Source organism: Procambarus clarkii, chromosome 49 (assembly GCF_040958095.1).
Source record: "Procambarus clarkii isolate CNS0578487 chromosome 49, FALCON_Pclarkii_2.0, whole genome shotgun sequence".
NCBI classification, from domain to species: Eukaryota; Metazoa; Arthropoda; class Malacostraca; order Decapoda; family Cambaridae; genus Procambarus; species Procambarus clarkii.
In genome coordinates, this window is record NC_091198.1 from 8373125 (window position 1) to 8391048 (window position 17924).

Genomic DNA, 17924 nt, shown 5'->3' on the forward strand with positions numbered 1-17924 from the left:
TACCACAGACGTAGCCACACATTTACAATGCTAATCAGCATATATACATTTTGTTTTGTACTCCATGGACAGGGTGAGAGATCTCTTAAACATGTAGTTCAGGGATTTATTGAACAAACAACCACAGAAGGTGATCGTAGTGCATTTATAACGCTAATCTAACCTGCAGACATAAATACATAGATACACAGATTTACGTCTGCCTTACATAAAGTGTTCGATGTGTCTTTTAGTGTCATTAATGTGCATTTACAAAAGTTAAATGCAATTCTGACCAGCTTTCACATATCGTTTATACACATACATACATATATCTCAGGTCGATGTCAACTATGACTTCCAAGTCTCTCACTTTACATCTACTCATGACGATTACTGTTGAGATGTATTGCATCATCGCTGTCTTATCCTAAATTAAGGAATTTGCATTTGTCACAAAATGCAATTGCTATTTTTCTACCCGGTACTGAAATGTATTCATGTCTCTGTAGTTCATCACCCTTCTTTTGTATTCACTAACACCGTGTATTCACGTATTTGTATTCACTCCGTGTCGTGCAAGAAAGACAACGGCACTTTCCTGCACCATGGGATGGCACACCTTTCCTGCACCATGGGATGGCACACCTTTCCAGGTTACTATAACTCCTTCCCTGCCCATGAAGATGATTAAATATCAAGTCATTCCTCAACCTGGAACAAAGCACAATACCTTACGGCGAAGGGCCGTAAGGAAGTACTCATACCCTGTACGCGTGGTCAACAAGTGGAATGCCCTGACAGAAGCTGTGGAAGCCACCTCCATCCACAATTATAAGGCCAGATAAGACAAAGAATTCGAACGTCAGAATAGTTAAATTATAACGCAACCGGTATAAGAAGGCAAGTTGGCGGGGGCATAAAGAGTTAGACCTTACTGCCCCGTAGACATTGATAGATAAGTACTGATAGCTTAGTACACACACACACACACACACACATACACACACACACACACACACACACACACACACACACACACACACACACACACACACACACACACACACACACACACACACACACACACACACACACACACAGGGGGAGAAGTAGGCTGTGTGGGGCTCGACACAAGCCAGACGTCAAACTTTAAAGATTCTGGCCATAAATTAGAGCCAAATGGGGGAAGAACACGTCTGGGCCATCTCCATATGCGGCCATAAATTCAGAGATATTTTGAATAAAGTTTGAATAACAATACCGCGGCGTCGCGCGTCGTGGAGCTTCAGGCTACACTATTATCCCCGAGCTGCGAGGTGTGTGTGTGTGTGTGTGTGTGTGTGTGTGTGTGTGTGTGTGTGTGTGTGTGTGTGTGTGTGTGTGTGTGTGTACTCACCGAGTTGTGCCTGCAGGATCGAGCTCTGGTTGTTGTTGTTTTAGATTCTGCTACTGGGAACAAAAAGTTCCAAGTAGCACGGGCTATGGTGAGCCCGTAGTGGACTTACCTGGCACAGGATCGAGGCTGTATGTGAAAGCTCTAGCTGATGATTGGTGAAGATTAAGCCACCCAGGAAGTGGCACGGACATGAATAACCCGTAAAAGCTCTAGCTTTTGGACCCCGCTTTTCTAGCCGTTAGTTACCTAATGCAATGACTCTTGACCTATTTCCCTATCATACCTGCTTTTAAAGTTATGAATGGAGTTAGCCTCTACAACCTGCTCCTTTAGGTCAGTCCATTTACTCACTACCTTTACGCTAAAGGAAAACTTTCTAACGTCCCTGTGACACATCTGAGTCTTAAGCTCCCATCTGTGCTCCCTTGTTCTGTTGATATTGTAACCAATTCCTCTGTTTCCACCCTGTCAATAACTCTTAAGTATTTTATACGTATCTATCATATCCCCTCCCCTCTCCCTCCTCCTTTCCTAACGTCGTCAGGTTTAGTTCCTTCAGTCTCTCTTCGTACTTCATCCCTCGCAGCTGTGGGACGAGTTTCGTTGCAAACTTCTGCATCTTTTCGAGCTTCCTTATGTGTTATTTTTAAATGGGAGCTCCAAGATGAGGCGGCGTACTCTAAGACTGGCTTCACATAGACGGTATACAGTGATCTAAAAGTTTCCTTATTCCAACCCATCCTCCTGTTGTGGTAGTACTTATAGTAACGAGGAGGACCATAGTTTATATACCGACGTACAACGAAATTAGAAAGTAGAAATTTGAACTATTGAGTTGGACAAACCGGTAAACTATCTTTTTACTTGTGTTTCTTTGACAAATTAAAGTAACCTAACATAACCTTTCTAGGCCTAATATAGTGCATATGTGTGCTATACTAGGCCTAGGAATATTTAAGTTTGTTTTTAGCTTAATTATTTTAAATGAATTCCTTACTAGTCAGTATACTACTATCTAAAAGCTAAGTACGTACGAATTCGTGACTATTGACGACTGTCACAATAGGTACTGTTTAAACAGAAGGATGGGTTGCCTTCTTCAGGTTTCTGAAGGATGTTCTGACTTGTCAGCATAGAGTATGTGGCTGACGTTATTCTATTTATATGAGCCTCTGGAGTTAGGTTCGGTGCTATGTCCACTCCCAGATCCTTTTCTCGAGTCGTTATAGGGAGGTAGTTTCCCTTCATCATGTATCGGCCTTTCGGTCACCTGGTTCCTGATCCCATTTCCATCATCTTACACTTGCTGGTGTTGAACTCTAGCAGCTATTTCTCAGACCAGCTCTGCAATCTGTTCAAGTCATCCTAGAGAATCTTACAATCCTCATCTGTCTCAATCCTCCTCATTAGTTTTGCATCATCTACAAACATTGACATATATGACTCAACTTCTGCAGTCAAGTCGTTTACATGAATGAGGAACAGTATGGGTCCCAGCACCGATCCTTGAGGCACCCCGCTTGTTACTCTACGCCAGTCCGACTCCTCGCCCCTCACTCTCACACCTGTCCGTTTGGTAATTCCTTACCAATGTTAATGAGTTGCCGCCTACTCCGTCTTCGTCTCAAGTTTGTATAGTAACCGTCTGTGTGGTACTGTATCAAAGGCTTTTTGGCAGTTCAGAAATATGCAGTCTGCCCCATTCTTCTCTGTCTTACCTAATTTTCGTTACCTTATCATAAAACTCCAGGATGTTCGTCAGGCATGATTTCCCTTCTTTAAAGCCATGTTGTTGTTTACTTACAAAGCCAATTCTTTCCCAAACTGTGTATGTTTGTGCGTGCGTGTGAGTATGTGTGTGTATGCTCACCTAGTGGTGCTTGCGGGGGTTGAGCTCTGGCTCTTTGGTCCCGCCTCTCAACTGTCAATCAACTGGTGTATAGATTCCTGAGGCTACTGGGCTCTATCATATTTGCATTTGAAACTGTGTATGAAGTCAGCCTTCACCACATCACGTCCTAATGTATTCCATTTACTAACTACTCTAACACTGAAAAAGTTCTTTCTAATGTCTCTGTGGCTCATATGGGTACTCAGCTTCCACCTGTGTCCCGTTGTGCATGTACCACCCGTGTTAAATAATCCATCCTTGTCTGCCCAGTCAATTCCCCGGAGAATTTTGTATGTGGTGATCATGTCTCCCCGAGCTCTAGTGATGTGGTGATCTGTCTTCCAGCGACGTGAGGTGTAGTTCACGCACCCTTTCCTCGTAACTCATGCCTCTTAGTTCTGGGACTAGCCTAGTGGCATACCTCTGAACTTTTTCCAGCTTCGTCTTGTGCTTGACAAGGTACGGGGTCCATGTTGGGGCCGCATACTCCAGGATTGGTCTTACATATGTGGTATACAAGGTTTTGAATGATTCCTTACACAGGTTTCTAAAGGGAGATCTGATGTTAGCCAGCCTCGCATACGCCGCCGATGTTATTCTTTGACTTGGGCTTCAGAAGACAGGTTTGGCGTGATATCAACTTCTAGATCTTTCTCTCTGTCCTTTTCGTGAAGGACTTCATCTCCCATTCGGTATCCTGTGTCTGGCCTCCCGTTTCCTCCGTCTAGTTTCATCCCCTTACATTTACTTGGGTAGAACTTTAGTAGCCATTTGTTGGACCATTCCTTCAGTTTGTTTAGGTCATCTTGTAGACTTATACTTCTGTCTTAATCCTCCTCATAATTTTTGCATCATCAGCAAATATAAAGAGGAACGAGTCTATCCCTCTAGGAGATCATACCTTGAGGTTACCTTAAGGTGCTTCCGGGGCTTAGCGTCCCCGCGGCCCGGTCGTCGACCAGGCCTCCTGGTTGCCGGACTGATCAACCAGGCTGTTGGACGCGGCTGCTCGCAGCCTGACGTATGAGTCACAGCCTGGTTGATCAGGTATCCTTTGGAGGTGCTTATCCAGTTCTCTCTTGAACACTGTGAGGGGTCGGCCAGTTATGTCCCTTATGTGTAGTGGAAGCGTGTTGAACAGTCTCGGGCCTCTGATGTTGATAGAGTTCTCTCTCAGAGTACCTGTTGCACCTCCGCTTTTCAACGGGGGTATTCTGCACATCCTGCCATGTCTTCTGGTCTCATGTGATGTTATTTCTGTGTGCAGGTTTGGGACCAGCCCCTCTAATATTTTCCACGTGTAAATTATTATGTACCTCTCCCGCCTGCGCTCAAGGGAGTACAGTTTTAGGCTCTTTAGTCGGTCCCAATAGTTTAGATGTTTTACTGAGTGGATTCTAGCAGTAAAGGATCTCTGCACGCTCTCCAGGTCAGCAATTTCTCCAGCTTTGAAAGGGGCTGTCATTGTGCAGCAGTACTCCACTCTAGAGAGCACAAGCGTTTTGAAAAGTATCATCATCGGTATAGCATCTCTAGTGTGAAAAGTTCTTATTATCCAACCTGTCATTTTTCTTGCAGTTGTGACGGCTACTTTATTGTGTTCTTTAAAGGTAAGGTCTTCCGACACGAGTACACCCAGATCCTTTACATTGCCTTTTCGTTCAATGTTATGATTTGCCTGAGTTTTGTACGTGGTTTTCGTTTTTATATTTTCATTTTTCCATAGCACATGAGCTGGAACTTATCTTCGTTAAACACCATATTATTTTCTGTAGCCCATAGAAAGACCTGATCTACATCTGACTGGAGGTTTGCCGTGTCCTCTATGTTGCCTACTCTCATGAAGATCCTAGTGTCATCTGCAAAGGATGATACAGTGCTATAGGTTGTGTTCTTGTCTATGTCCGATATGAGGATGAGAAAAAGTACTGGAGCAAGCACAGTACCCTGGGGGACTGAGCTCTTCACGGTTGGTGGGCTGGATTTTATTTTGTTGACTATTACACATCGGGTTCTGTTGGTCAGGAAATTGTAGATCCATCTGCCTATTTTTCCGGTAATTCCTTTTGAACGCATTTTATGTGCAATAACACCATGGTCACATTTATCAAAAGCTTTTGCGAAATCTGTGTAAATTACATCAGCGTTTTGTTTGTCTTCCATAGCATCATTTACATATATCAGAAACAGTATAGGTCCAAGGACTGATCCCTGTGGGACTCCACTGGTGACGCCTCGCCACTTCGAGACCTCTCCCCTCACAGTGACTCGCTGTCTTCTGTTGCTTAGGTACTCCCTTATCCAGAGGAGTACCTTCCCTTTCACTCTCGCCTGCATCTCCAGCTTGTGCACTAGTCTCTTGTGTGGTACGGTGTCAAAGGCTTTCTGGCAATCTAAAAATATGCAGTCTGCCCACCCTTCTCTTTCTTGCCTGATTTGTGTTGCCTGGTCATAGAATTTAATTAATCCTGCGAGGCAGGACTTTCCATCCCTGAACCCATGTTGATGCTGTATTACAAAGTTCTTTCGCTCCAGATGTTCCACAAGCTTTTTTTCGCACAATCTTCTCCGTCATCTTGCATGGTATGCAAGTTAGTGGCACTGGTCTGTAGTTCAGTGCCTCCTGTCTATCCCCCTACCTCCCCTGTCACCTCTGGTGGTGGCCTCCACTACCTCGTCTGTCACCTCTGGTGGTGGCCTCCACTGTCACCTTTGGTGGTGGCCCCCACTGTCACCTCTGGTGGGGGCCTCTATTGTCACCTCTGGTGGTGGCCCCCACTGTCACCTCTGGTGGTGGCCCCCAGTACCCCGCCTGGCCATGACCGCTACATGCAACAAGAAAAGTCTCTGAATCTCAACCAACATTTTCTAATTAACAGTCACGAACTCTACGTAAATATCCCAGTTGGTTAGACTGAAGGATAGTTGTTGCGAGAAAGCAAGCAAAATACGAACGTGCAACTTGAACTTTGAACTTGACATGACCAAAAAAATGTATTATTTATCGAAGCAGGAAATTCACGTAAAGGCGAAATTGAGCGACAAATAGCTTCCTGACGCCTCTAGCAAGCCTCTAGTAGTTTCAAAAAGCAGTTTGGCGCGCCGGGTAGCTGTATGCAGGATAACGACGTATGAATGATGAGCAAACGTCCAAGGCAGTGGGTCGGGGTGGGCCCTGTGGGACGGGGTGGGCCCTGTGGGACGGGGTGGGCCCTGTGGGACGGGGTGCAGGCCAGGTGGAGGGCCAGCGCCGGGCCCTCCCTGATACAGTCGTCTGCATACACACTACACGCGCCGCCTCTCGTAAACAGTGACACACATGCAAATTTTTTGCCTTGTAAAAAAAATATGATTTGTGGGAGGCGGCTTGCGTGTATTCAAATGAAGTTCATCAGACTAAATCCGTGGTGGGATTAACCGGTGTGTGTGTAAATGTTAACACGAGGCCCTAATGGTGCGGGGATGCATGTATAGTGTGTCCCAGCCGCCGGGCGCTGGACCCCCTGCTGGACCCCACTGTATTCTGGCCTCATTCGGACCTTACTGGACCCCCTCCTGGACCCCACTGTATTCTGACGTCATTTGGACCTCACTGCACTACGCAGCACACACACACACACACACACACACACACACACACACACACACACACACACACACACACACACATATATATATCACTAAGAAATCTATGACCCGAGCAGGATTCGAACCTGCATTACCACGGCTCATCCACCTAGCCGAGGCGTAGCGTAGCGAGGCCTCGGCTACCGTTTAGCTTTCATTTATTAAACAATTTATGAGCTCTGATGCACTACGAGATTGTTTATAACAACAACAACCCTGGGTTGTGAAGTTAACCAGCTCGTAAACGGTTTAATTAAAGTAAACAAACTTCGCCGTCGTTAAGGAAAGATGTAGAGGTTTCGTCAGTGATTGTGTAAAGGCTTAGCGAATCCTGACTCTACGGTCAATGTAGTTGTTATTGTTGTTATTACAGGTGATCATTATTTCTACTCTCGGTCAAGGGAAACTACTGTATTTGAAGGGTGGTGTATGTAAGCCTAAAATACATTATGCTAGAATTATAATATATTATGAAGCCTTAAAAATTGGTTATGTAAGCCATGAAATACATTATGCAAGTCTTAAAATTATATAATTCAGGGTTTAAAAATACATTATGCAAGCCTTGAAATGCGTTATACAAGCCTGAAAAATATATTATGCAGGTCTGAAAAAATATATTGTTCAGTCCTGAAAAAAATACATAATGCAAGCTTGAAAAATACATAATGCAAGCTTGAAAAAATATATTATGCAAACCTGACTAATACATTATTCACACCTGAAAAATATATAATCGGGAATATGGAGTACCTGTTACAGAGGACAGAAACGTTGACGCCTATAATTACGTCAATGAGCACCGCCAAACAGCTCACTAGTGAACCTCTCAACTAACAAGCCGCGTTCTGCACGTTATCTTGAGGTTATCTTGAGATGATTTTGGGGCTTTAGTGTCCCCGCGGCCCTGTCCTCGACCAGGCCTCCACCCCCAGGAAGCAGCCCGTGACAGCTGACTAACACCCAGGTACCTATTTTACTGCTAGGTAACAGGGGCATAGGGTGAAAGAAACTCTGCCCATTGTTTCTCGCCGGCGCCCGGGATCGAACCCGGGACCACAGGATCACAAGTCCAGCGTGCTGTCCGCTCGGCCGACCGGCTCCCGGTGATATGGTATGATAATTATGATAACCAATGTTACAAACGTATCTTACTGATATGGAAGAAAATGCAGAATAGAACCAGTGAAGAGCAGGGGTGTCATAGGCACAATCAGAGAACACTGTATGAACATCAGAGGTCCACGGTTGTTCAACACCCTCCCAGCGAGCATAAGAAATATTGACTGAACAACCGTAGACATCTTCAAGAGGAAACTAGATTGTTTCTTCCAAGGAGTGCCAGACCAACCGGGCTGTGGTGGGTATGTGGGCCTGCGGGCCGCTCCAAGCAACAGCCTGGTGGACCAAGCTCTCACAAGTCAAGATAAACGCTTAGTTTAAGAATATAAAACATTTGCCTAAATGTATATTTGCTAAAGATGGGGGCCTGGACCACTGGAAACATTGCCAAAGGTGGCGCCTGGACCACTGGAAACATTACCAAAGGTGGCGCCTGGACCACTGGAAACATTACCAAAGGTGGCGCCTGGACCACTGGGAACATTACCAAAGGTGGCGCCTGGACCACTGGAAACATTACCAAAGGTGGCGCCTGGACCACTGGAAACATTACCAAAGGTGGCGCCTGGACCACTGGAAACATTACCAAAGGTGGCGCCTGGACCACTGGAAACATTACCAAAGGTGGCGCCTGGACCACTGGAAACATTACCAAAGGTGGCGCCTGGACCACTGGAAACATTACCAAAGGTGGCGCCTGGACCACTGGAAACATTACCAAAGGTGGCGCCTGGACCACTGGAAACATTACCAAAGGTGGCGCCTGGACCACTGGAAACATTACCAAAGGTGGCGCCTGGACCACTGGAAACATTACCAAAGGTGGCGCCTGGACCACTGGAAACATTACCAAAGGTGGCGCCTGGACCACTGGAAACATTACCAAAGGTGGCGCCTGGACCACTGGAAACATTACCAAAGGTGGCGCCTGGACCACTGGAAACATTACCAAAGGTGGCGCCTGGACCACTGGAAACATTGCCAAAGGTGGCGCCTGGACCACTGGAAACATTACCAAAGGTGGCGCCTGGACCACTGGAAACATTACCAAAGGTGGCGCCTGGACCACTGGAAACATTACCAAAGGTGGCGCCTGGACCACTGGAAACATTGCCAAAGGTGGCGCCTGGACCACTGGAAACATTGCCAAAGGTGGCGCCTGGACCACTGGAAACATTGCCAAAGGTGGCGCCTGGACCACTAGGAACATTACCAAAGGTGACGCCTGGACCACTAGGAACATTACCAAAGGTGACGCCTGGACCACTGGAAACATTACCAAAGGTGGCGCCTGGACCACTGGAAACATTGCCAAAGGTGGCGCCTGGACCACTGGAAACATTACCAAAGGTGGCGCCTGGACCACTGGAAACATTACCAAAGGTGGCGCCTGGACCACTGGAAACATTGCCAAAGGTGGCGCCTGGACCACTGGAAACATTACCAAAGGTGGCGCCTGGACCACTGGAAACATTACCAAAGGTGGCGCCTGGACCACTGGAAACATTACCAAAGGTGGCGCCTGGACCACTGGAAACATTACCAAAGGTGGCGCCTGGACCACTGGAAACATTACCAAAGGTGGCGCCTGGACCACTGGAAACATTACCAAAGGTGACGCCTGGACCACTGGAAACATTACCAAAGGTGATGCCCTGGACCACTAGAAACATTACCAAAGATGGCGCCTGGACCACTAGGAACATTACCAAAGGTGGCGCCTGGACCACTGGAAACATTGCCAAAGGTGGCGCCTGGACCACTGGAAACATTGCCAAAGGTGGCGCCTGGACCACTGGAAACATTGCCAAAGGTGGCGCCTGGACCACTAGGAACATTACCAAAGGTGACGCCTGGACCACTAGGAACATTACCAAAGGTGACGCCTGGACCACTGGAAACATTACCAAAGGTGGCGCCTGGACCACTGGAAACATTGCCAAAGGTGGCGCCTGGACCACTGGAAACATTACCAAAGGTGGCGCCTGGGCCACTGGAAACATTACCAAAGGTGACGCCTGGACCACTGGAAACATTACCAAAGGTGATGCCCTGGACCACTAGAAACATTACCAAAGGTGGCGCCTGGACCACTAGGAACATTACCAAAGGTGGCGCCTGGACCACTGGAAACATTACCAAAGGTGGCGCCTGGACCACTGGAAACATTGCCAAAGGTGGCGCCTGGACCACTGGAAACATTACCAAAGGTGGCGCCTGGACCACTGGAAACATTGTCAAAGGTGGCGCCTGGACCACTAGGAACATTACCAAAGGTGGCGCCTGGACCACTGGAAACATTACCAAAGGTGGCGCCTGGACCACTGGAAACATTACCAAAGGTGACGCCTGGACCACTGGAAACATTACCAAAGGTGACGCCTGGACCACTGGAAACATTACCAAAGGTGGCGCCTGGACCACTGGAAACATTACCAAAGGTGGCGCCTGGACCACTGGAAACATTACCAAAGGTGACACCTGGACCACTGGAAACATTACCAAAGGTGGCGCCTGGACCACTGGAAACATTACCAAAGGTGGCGCCTGGACCACTGGAAACATTACCAAAGGTGGCGCCTGGACCACTGGAAACATTACCAAAGGTGGCGCCTGGACCACTGGAAACATTACCAAAGGTGGCGCCTGGACCACTGGAAACATTACCAAAGGTGGCGCCTGGACCACTGGAAACATTACCAAAGGTGGCGCCTGGACCACTGGAAACTTTACCAAAGGTGACGCCTGGACCACTGGAAACACTACCGGAAGAGACGTTCCTTGACACTCGCCGTATCACAGGAAAGACTCCGAGCTGGTATCCTGACAAAGGCTCTGAGAGAGTGTTGCATGAAGGCAGTGATGCTCTCCAGGTGTTGCATGAAGGCAATGATGCTCTCCAGGTGTTGCATGAAGGCAGTGATGCTCTCCAGGTGTTGCATGAAGGCAATGATGCTCTCCAGGTGTTGCATGAAGGCAGTGATGCTCTCCAGGTGTTGCATGAAGGCAGTGATGCTCTCCAGGTGTTGCATGAATGCAGTGATGCTCTCCAGGTGTTGCATGAAGGCAGTGATGCTCTCCAGGTGTTGCATGAAGGTAGTGATGCTCTCCAGGTGTTGCATGAAGGCAGTGATGCTCTCCAGGTGTTGCATGAAGGCAGTGATGCTCTCCAGGTGTTGCATGAAGGCAGTGATGCTCTCCAGGTGTTGCATGAAGGCAGTGATGCTCTCCAGCTGTTGCATGAAGGCAGTGATGCTCTCCAGGTGTTGCATGAAGGCAATGATGCTCTCCAGGTGTTGCATGAAGGCAATGATGCTCTCCAGGTGTTGCATGAAGGCAGTGATGCTCTCCAGGTGTTGCATGAAGGCAGTGATGCTCTCCAGGTGTTGCATGAAGGCAGTGATGCTCTCCAGGTGTTGCATGAAGGCAGTGATGCTCTCCAGGTGTTGCATGAAGGCAGTGATGCTCTCCAGGTGTTGCAAGGGCAGCAGGTCTACTCGACCCGACGCGCCCATACACCAGCTGTGTGCATCATGGTACCCGGAGATGTCTGGCGGGTACCAATTGGACAGAATACCCCAGTATTCTGTCCAATTGGTAACCGGTTTCGTGTTGCTCTTTCAATGGTGAAACAGTCTCACACTCCACAAGGGGGCCTGGCAGCTGAGTGGACAGCGTTCGGGATTCGTAGTCCTGAGGTTCTGGGTTCCATCTCCGGTGGAAGCGGAAACAAATGGGCAGAATTTTTCACCCTGATGCCCCCTGTTCACCTAGCAGTAAATAGGTACCTGGGAGTTAGACAGCTGCTACGGGCTGCTTCCCGGAGGGTATGTAACAAAAAGGAGGCCTGGTCGAGGACCGGGCCGCGGGGACGCTAAGCCCCGAAATCATCTCAAGATAAGAAATTGTATATATATATATATATATATATATATATATATATATATATATATATATATATATATATATATATATATATATATATATATATATATTATTTTGATATATGCAGGTTAAGTTTTATTTTACTGACAATTACTCTTATTTTGTATATGTTTGATATTGTTGCTTTGGTCAGTGAGCGCCTCTTGCATCCTCACAATTATTGAAAAAAATGCTCTTTCCGAACCTGTTTATTAAATAATTTTGTATTAAATCCAAAATGTTTCTGGATGGGCTAGAGACATGTTTTAATTATATGAAAAGCCATTTGTAAAGCGATGAAAGTGTAATTTCACTGCATTTTGGTGGTAGCTATAGTTACCCTGGATGTGACTTTTATCCCCACACATAAATTGACGCCGAGAGCCGTTAGGAAGGGTGTCAACCCGTACGCGTCAAAGTCCACTACGGGCTCGCCATAGCCCGTGCTGCTTGGAACTTATTGTTCCAGGTAGCGAATCTTAAGGAACAACAACAATGTACAAGTCACGAACATGTGCTGGTTCAGACAGATCTCTCGATTTACCACTCCGAATTTTTTTTTTTTACCAGTCTTGAGGTTATCTTGAGATGATTTCGGGGCTTAGCGTCCCCGCGGCCCGGTCCTCGACTAGGCCTACTTTTTGTTACACATCCCCAGGAAGAAGCCCGTAGCAGCTGTCTAACTCCCAGATACCTATTTACTGCTAGGTGAATAGAGGGCATCAGGGTGAAAGAAACTCTGCTTATTTGTTTCCGCCTTCACCGGGGATCGAACCCTGAACCTCAGGACTACGAATCCGAAGCGATGTCCACTCAGCTGTCAGGCTCCTTAATTCTGACCTTACCTAACCATAAACGTTCAAAGCAGAGCAAGGAAGCTAATCTATCGAAGCAGATCCTTGGAAAACGACAATATTATGGTGCTATAATTTTGACTAATACGTCAAAGTTTTAACTGATTTCTCGATTCCGTCAGAAATGCGACGTATTAAGTGCGGGAGACGGGTAATATACCTGTCCGAGTGACGGCTAAGACAGATGTTGGAGTCCAGGAGACGCACTTATCAGTAGCTCCTTGAACAAGCTGCTCGGAGTAAGCAAATGACCCTTAAGATCTTTGATGAAGCTCATGTACCAATATAAATAACTTTTCTAATCATTCATCATATAAAATAAAAAGTAATAAAATTATATTTTAAGTTAACATTTTAAATATAGTCCAACCCTGCAAACCAGACATGACAGGGCTGATCATCAAAACTTTTCAACTACGGAACAATCTGGAGGATATCGATCCAGATAACGTCATTCAAAAGGTCAGATGCAACACAAACAACGAGGAACGGTTTCAAGCTCAACAAGCCACAGTGTAGGACAGACGACAGATGCCAGTTCACCAGGTTCCATACAGTTATAAACCCATGGAACCACCTACCCGCCAAAACCGTAAATACCAAAACACTGCAGAATTGCAAAATCCAGCACGATAAAATCACCAGGATAAACAGGGGGGGGGGGCTATTTAACAAGCCGCCGGCTTCCTGTCCTCGTCGTGGCCACTGGAAAATGGCCCGTCGGGTAAATTCGGGAAGACTCAAGCCTTGTGGCCTATGCTACTGATGCTCCTGCTACTGCTGCTGCTACTACTGCTGCTCCTGCTACTAATGCTGCTACCAGTGCTATCGTCGATGGTTATCACTCGCGAAACAGAATAATATATCACATCAGAATGTTTAAACCAGCATATGGCGTCGATGGGACTCTGGGATCGGCCGTGGTAGTCCTGTATGCAAATGATTCATTACATTACGCTTATTAAAACCTCTCAGTTAGGTGGACGTGCGGGTGATGAAGAGTGTGTACGGGTAAATGAGATCAGAATATGCCCCAAGACACACCAACGGGGAAAAACACATATTTCATGGTGTCTGTCAGGCCAGCAAGGTGAAAAAAGTTGGGCTCATGGAATGCCAGCAAGGGAAAGAAAACGAGCCCAAAAAAATAATTCATTCTCCCATATATTGATAGAATTATACATATGTATGTGGATATATAACATACCAAAGGGGGACAAGACATACGTGTTTACATCGAGATTTATGTAATTTATGTAGCAATTTAAAGAAATATATATAATAGATTATTTGTAACTGTTTTCATCTTAAACATGAGAACGAGAGAAGGCGATAGTAACAAAAAACGGGAACAAAGGGTAGAAAACATGGGTCGGGCGCCACAGGTCCACTACAATACAGTTGGAAGTCTTAACGTTTCCAGGACTGCCTGACGAACGGTAACAATGACCGCCAAGGGGGAGCTCTCCCCTACGTATGCAAAATGGGAATGGCAGCAAATTACAGAGCAAACGCCAGGGAGGAATCGCTTTTTAGCCCAAGTGACACCAGTTTTGCATATAAAAAGCGACAGTTTCCGATTACCCTTTGTGTAAACGGGGGGAGGTGCAGCCTGCGTCTCGTGGCCACCTTCGGGCCGGCCAGGGGGACGTTGCTTCTCTGCTCTCAATATGGGAATGTCTCACTGTTAAGGGCGCCGGTGAAGGGCACCCTGAATATTTAAGGTATATGTGCTCACTGGGTTGTGTAGAGGATGGGGGGATAATCAGGAACGAAGCTCTGAAAGCGTACGATAGCCGAAGAATTCCAGATTCTGGGGCGTTTTACCTGTTCTAAACAACTAATGCAGTTACAGTAGCTATAGTAATTTAACTAATTTGTTCATATTGGAAAAAATGGTTTACTGGAATGTGTTGTAAACCGCAGACACGGTGCCCCCTGGCGGTAGTCGCGTGTAGTAAGGAGGAAAATCAAGTAAATCAGATATGAATGATAAAGGATGGTTACTGTTGAGGGAAGGCTGGCGGCAGCTGGTCTGGACCTCGACTTCTCTACCCCCAACAATGGTTACCAGGCCATACCCTCTCCTGTCTCCCCGTGGCTTCCCGCCCTCTCACCCTTTATCTCATCTCTCTCTCTCTCTCTCTCTCTCTCTCTCTCTCTCTCTCTCTCTCTCTCTCTCTCTCTCTCTCTCTCTCTCTCTCTCTCTCTCTCTCTCTCTCTCTCTCTCTCTCTCTCTCTCTCTCTCTCTCTCTCTCTCTCTCTCTCTTTTTTTTTTTTTTTTTTTTAAACTAAGACTAGGATTCATAAGGGATGCCTAATAACATACCTATTGAAACTGCAAGCAAGAGCTGTTATCCTACCTCAGCTCATCTGAAGCCTACACCTAGAAACTCATTTATTACATAAGAGTATACTTTGAAACTAACACAATGGGAACTACCATATATTTAACTTATGTAAGCTAAGTTGAAACCTACTCCTAGATGCTCTCTCTCTCTCTCTCTCTCTCTCTCTCTCTCTCTCTCTCTCTCTCTCTCTCTCTCTCTCTCTCTCTCTCTCTCTCTCTCTCTCTCTCTCTCTCTCTCTCTCTCTCTCTCTCTCTCTCTCTCTCTCTCTCTCTCTCTCTCTCTCTCTCTCTCTCTCTCTCTCTCTCTCTCTCTCTCTCTCTCTCTCTCTCTCTCTCTCTCTCTCTCTCTCTCTCTCTCTCTCTCTCTCTCTCTCTCTCTCTCTCTCTCTCTCTCTCTCTCTCTCTCTCTCTCTCTCTCTCTCTCTCTCTCTCTCTCTCTCTCTCTCTCTCTCTCTCTCTCTCTCTCTCTCTCTCTCTCTCTCTCTCTCTCTCTCTCTCTCTCTCTCTCTCTCTCTCTCTCTCTCTCTCTCTCTCTCTCTCTCTCTCTCTCTCTCTCTCTCTCTCTCTCTCTCTCTCTCTCTCTCTCTCTCTCTCTCTCTCTCTCTCTCTCTCTCTCTCTCTCTCTCTCTCTCTCTCTCTCTCTCTCTCTCTCTCTCTCTCTCTCTCTCTCTCTCTCTCTCTCTCTCTCTCTCTCTCTCTCTCTCTCTCTCTCTCTCTCTCTCTCTCTCTCTCTCTCTCTCTCTCTCTCTCTCTCTCTCTCTCTCTCTCTCTCTCTCTCTCTCTCTCTCTCTCTCTCTCTCTCTCTCTCTCTCTCTCTCTCTCTCTCTCTCTCTCTCTCTCTCTCTCTCTCTCTCTCTCCTCTCTCTCTCTCTCTCTCTCTCTCTCTCTCTCTCTCTCTCTCTCTCTCTCTCTCTCTCTCTCTCTCTCTCTCTCTCTCTCTCTCTCTCTCTCTCTCTCTCTCTCTCTCTCTCTCTCTCTCTCTCTCTCTCTCTCTCTCTCTCTTTTCAGCATTTATTTTTAAATTTAAATATTCGTATGCAATTTAATCGCAAAATATGCAGAAATATGATTTATAATTGAGGTGAGACCCATCGACTTTTGACCATTAAATGTAAACATGTTCACATCAGCATCTTTCTCACACATTAGACTTTCAGAGTGTTTTCTCCGCCTATTTCTGATCTCTTTACCATTTAATATTATCACGTCTATAGCATTATCATTGCCCGTTTATTCCATTAGGCTCCTGCTGCACTTCCTTCCAAAAAATATTTCCTTTTTTTTAAATAATTTCTTTACCTTTTTTTTTATCTTATTCTCTTTCTGTTTTCCACAGGGCCTTTTACTCTGATACCATCATTTTAGTACCTCAATGTTCACTTTGTATCCATAATATTCACTTTTTATCCATAAAATCCACTTTGTATCCACAATATCCACTTTGTATCCACAATATCCACTTTGTATCCACAATATCCACTTTGTATCCACAATATCCACTTTGTATCCACAATATCCAATTTGCTCTATTATGGAGTGTTTTAGCAGCCTCTTAATTCCACCAAGCAGTTCCTCAAGTCATTCTTCTACCAGTTTGTGCCACTCCACACACTTCCTTGACGGGCGTAAGCAAGCATCTCTTGTAGCCATCCCTCATGCAGACCGGGAGTCACAATAACCTGCCTGAACATTAGCTATCCAACCCAGAAATCAGAAAAAAGGAATTGACAGCGTTTCGGTCCATCTTGGATCTTCATCAAGTCGCGTAATGTAACACAAAATTGTGATGATGATGGTTAGAATGATGATGGTGATGAGTTATGGTGACGGGTATGAGTAGCCTGTAGGTGGTAGATGTTGAAAGTGAATGTGATCTTTGATAGTGAGAAAAAAATGTTTTAGAGAAAATCAGTGTATAAGATAAGAGTATATCTTATATAAGACAGTGTATAAGGAAGAATAGGTGTAGGGTAATAAATATAGGAATAGGTTTGAAGTACAATAATAGGGGTTGAAGTACAATAATAGGGGTTGAAGTACAATAATAGGGGTTGAAGTACAATAATAGGGGTTGAAGTACAATAATAGGGGTTGAAGTATAGGAAAGTATGAGAATAAGAAAGAAGTATAGGAATAGAGAAGATAAATACGAATATGGTAAAAATATAAGAAAAAGGTAGAAGTGAAGGAATAAGGAAAACTGCAGAAGGCCAGATCGCGAGGAGAATACAGACAAGATATATCTGGTTATCTGGAGGTTATCTGGAGATGATTTCGGGGCTTTAGTGTCCCCGCGGCCCGGTCCTCGATCAGGCCGCCACCCCCAGGAAGCAGCCCGTGACAACTGACTAACACCCAGGTATCTATTTTACTGCTAGGTAACAGGGGCATAGGGTGAAAGAAACTTTGCCCATTGTTTCTCGCCGGCGCCTGGGATCGAACCCAGGACCACAGAATCACAAGTCCAGTGTGCTGTCCGCTCGGCCGACCGGCTCCCTACATAACAACATAATAATAAAAAAAGGAAAGAAAGCCTATAGGGGCTAAAGCCGAGTCAATCTGCGCGAGGAGCCAGATTCACGAAGCAGTTACGCAAGCACTTACGAACATGTACATCTTTTCTCAATCTTTGGCGGCTTTGTTTACAATCAATAGACAGTTAGTGAGCTCCGAAGCACCAGGAGGCTGTTTATAACAATAACAACAGTTGAGTGGAAAGTTTTCACGCTTGTAAACTGTTTAATAAATGTAACCAAAGCCGTCAAAGATTGAGGAAAG

General features: G+C 45.9%; 1 protein-coding gene across 1 annotated transcript; it reads right to left on the reverse strand.

The window, feature by feature from the left end:
- Positions 1–8371: 8371 nt before the first annotated feature.
- LOC138351290 (S-antigen protein-like) lies at positions 8372–9691 on the reverse strand. The gene has a single exon (XM_069302925.1). The coding sequence runs from the start codon at positions 9689–9691 to the stop codon at positions 8372–8374; it is 1320 nt and encodes a 439-aa protein (XP_069159026.1).
- Positions 9692–17924: the final 8233 nt, after the last annotated feature.

Excerpts from the sequence above, each read along its gene's own strand:
- LOC138351290 (XM_069302925.1), bottom strand. The coding sequence starts at position 9,691 with ATGTTTCTAGTGGTCCAGGGCATCACCTTTGGTAATGTTTCCAGTGGT.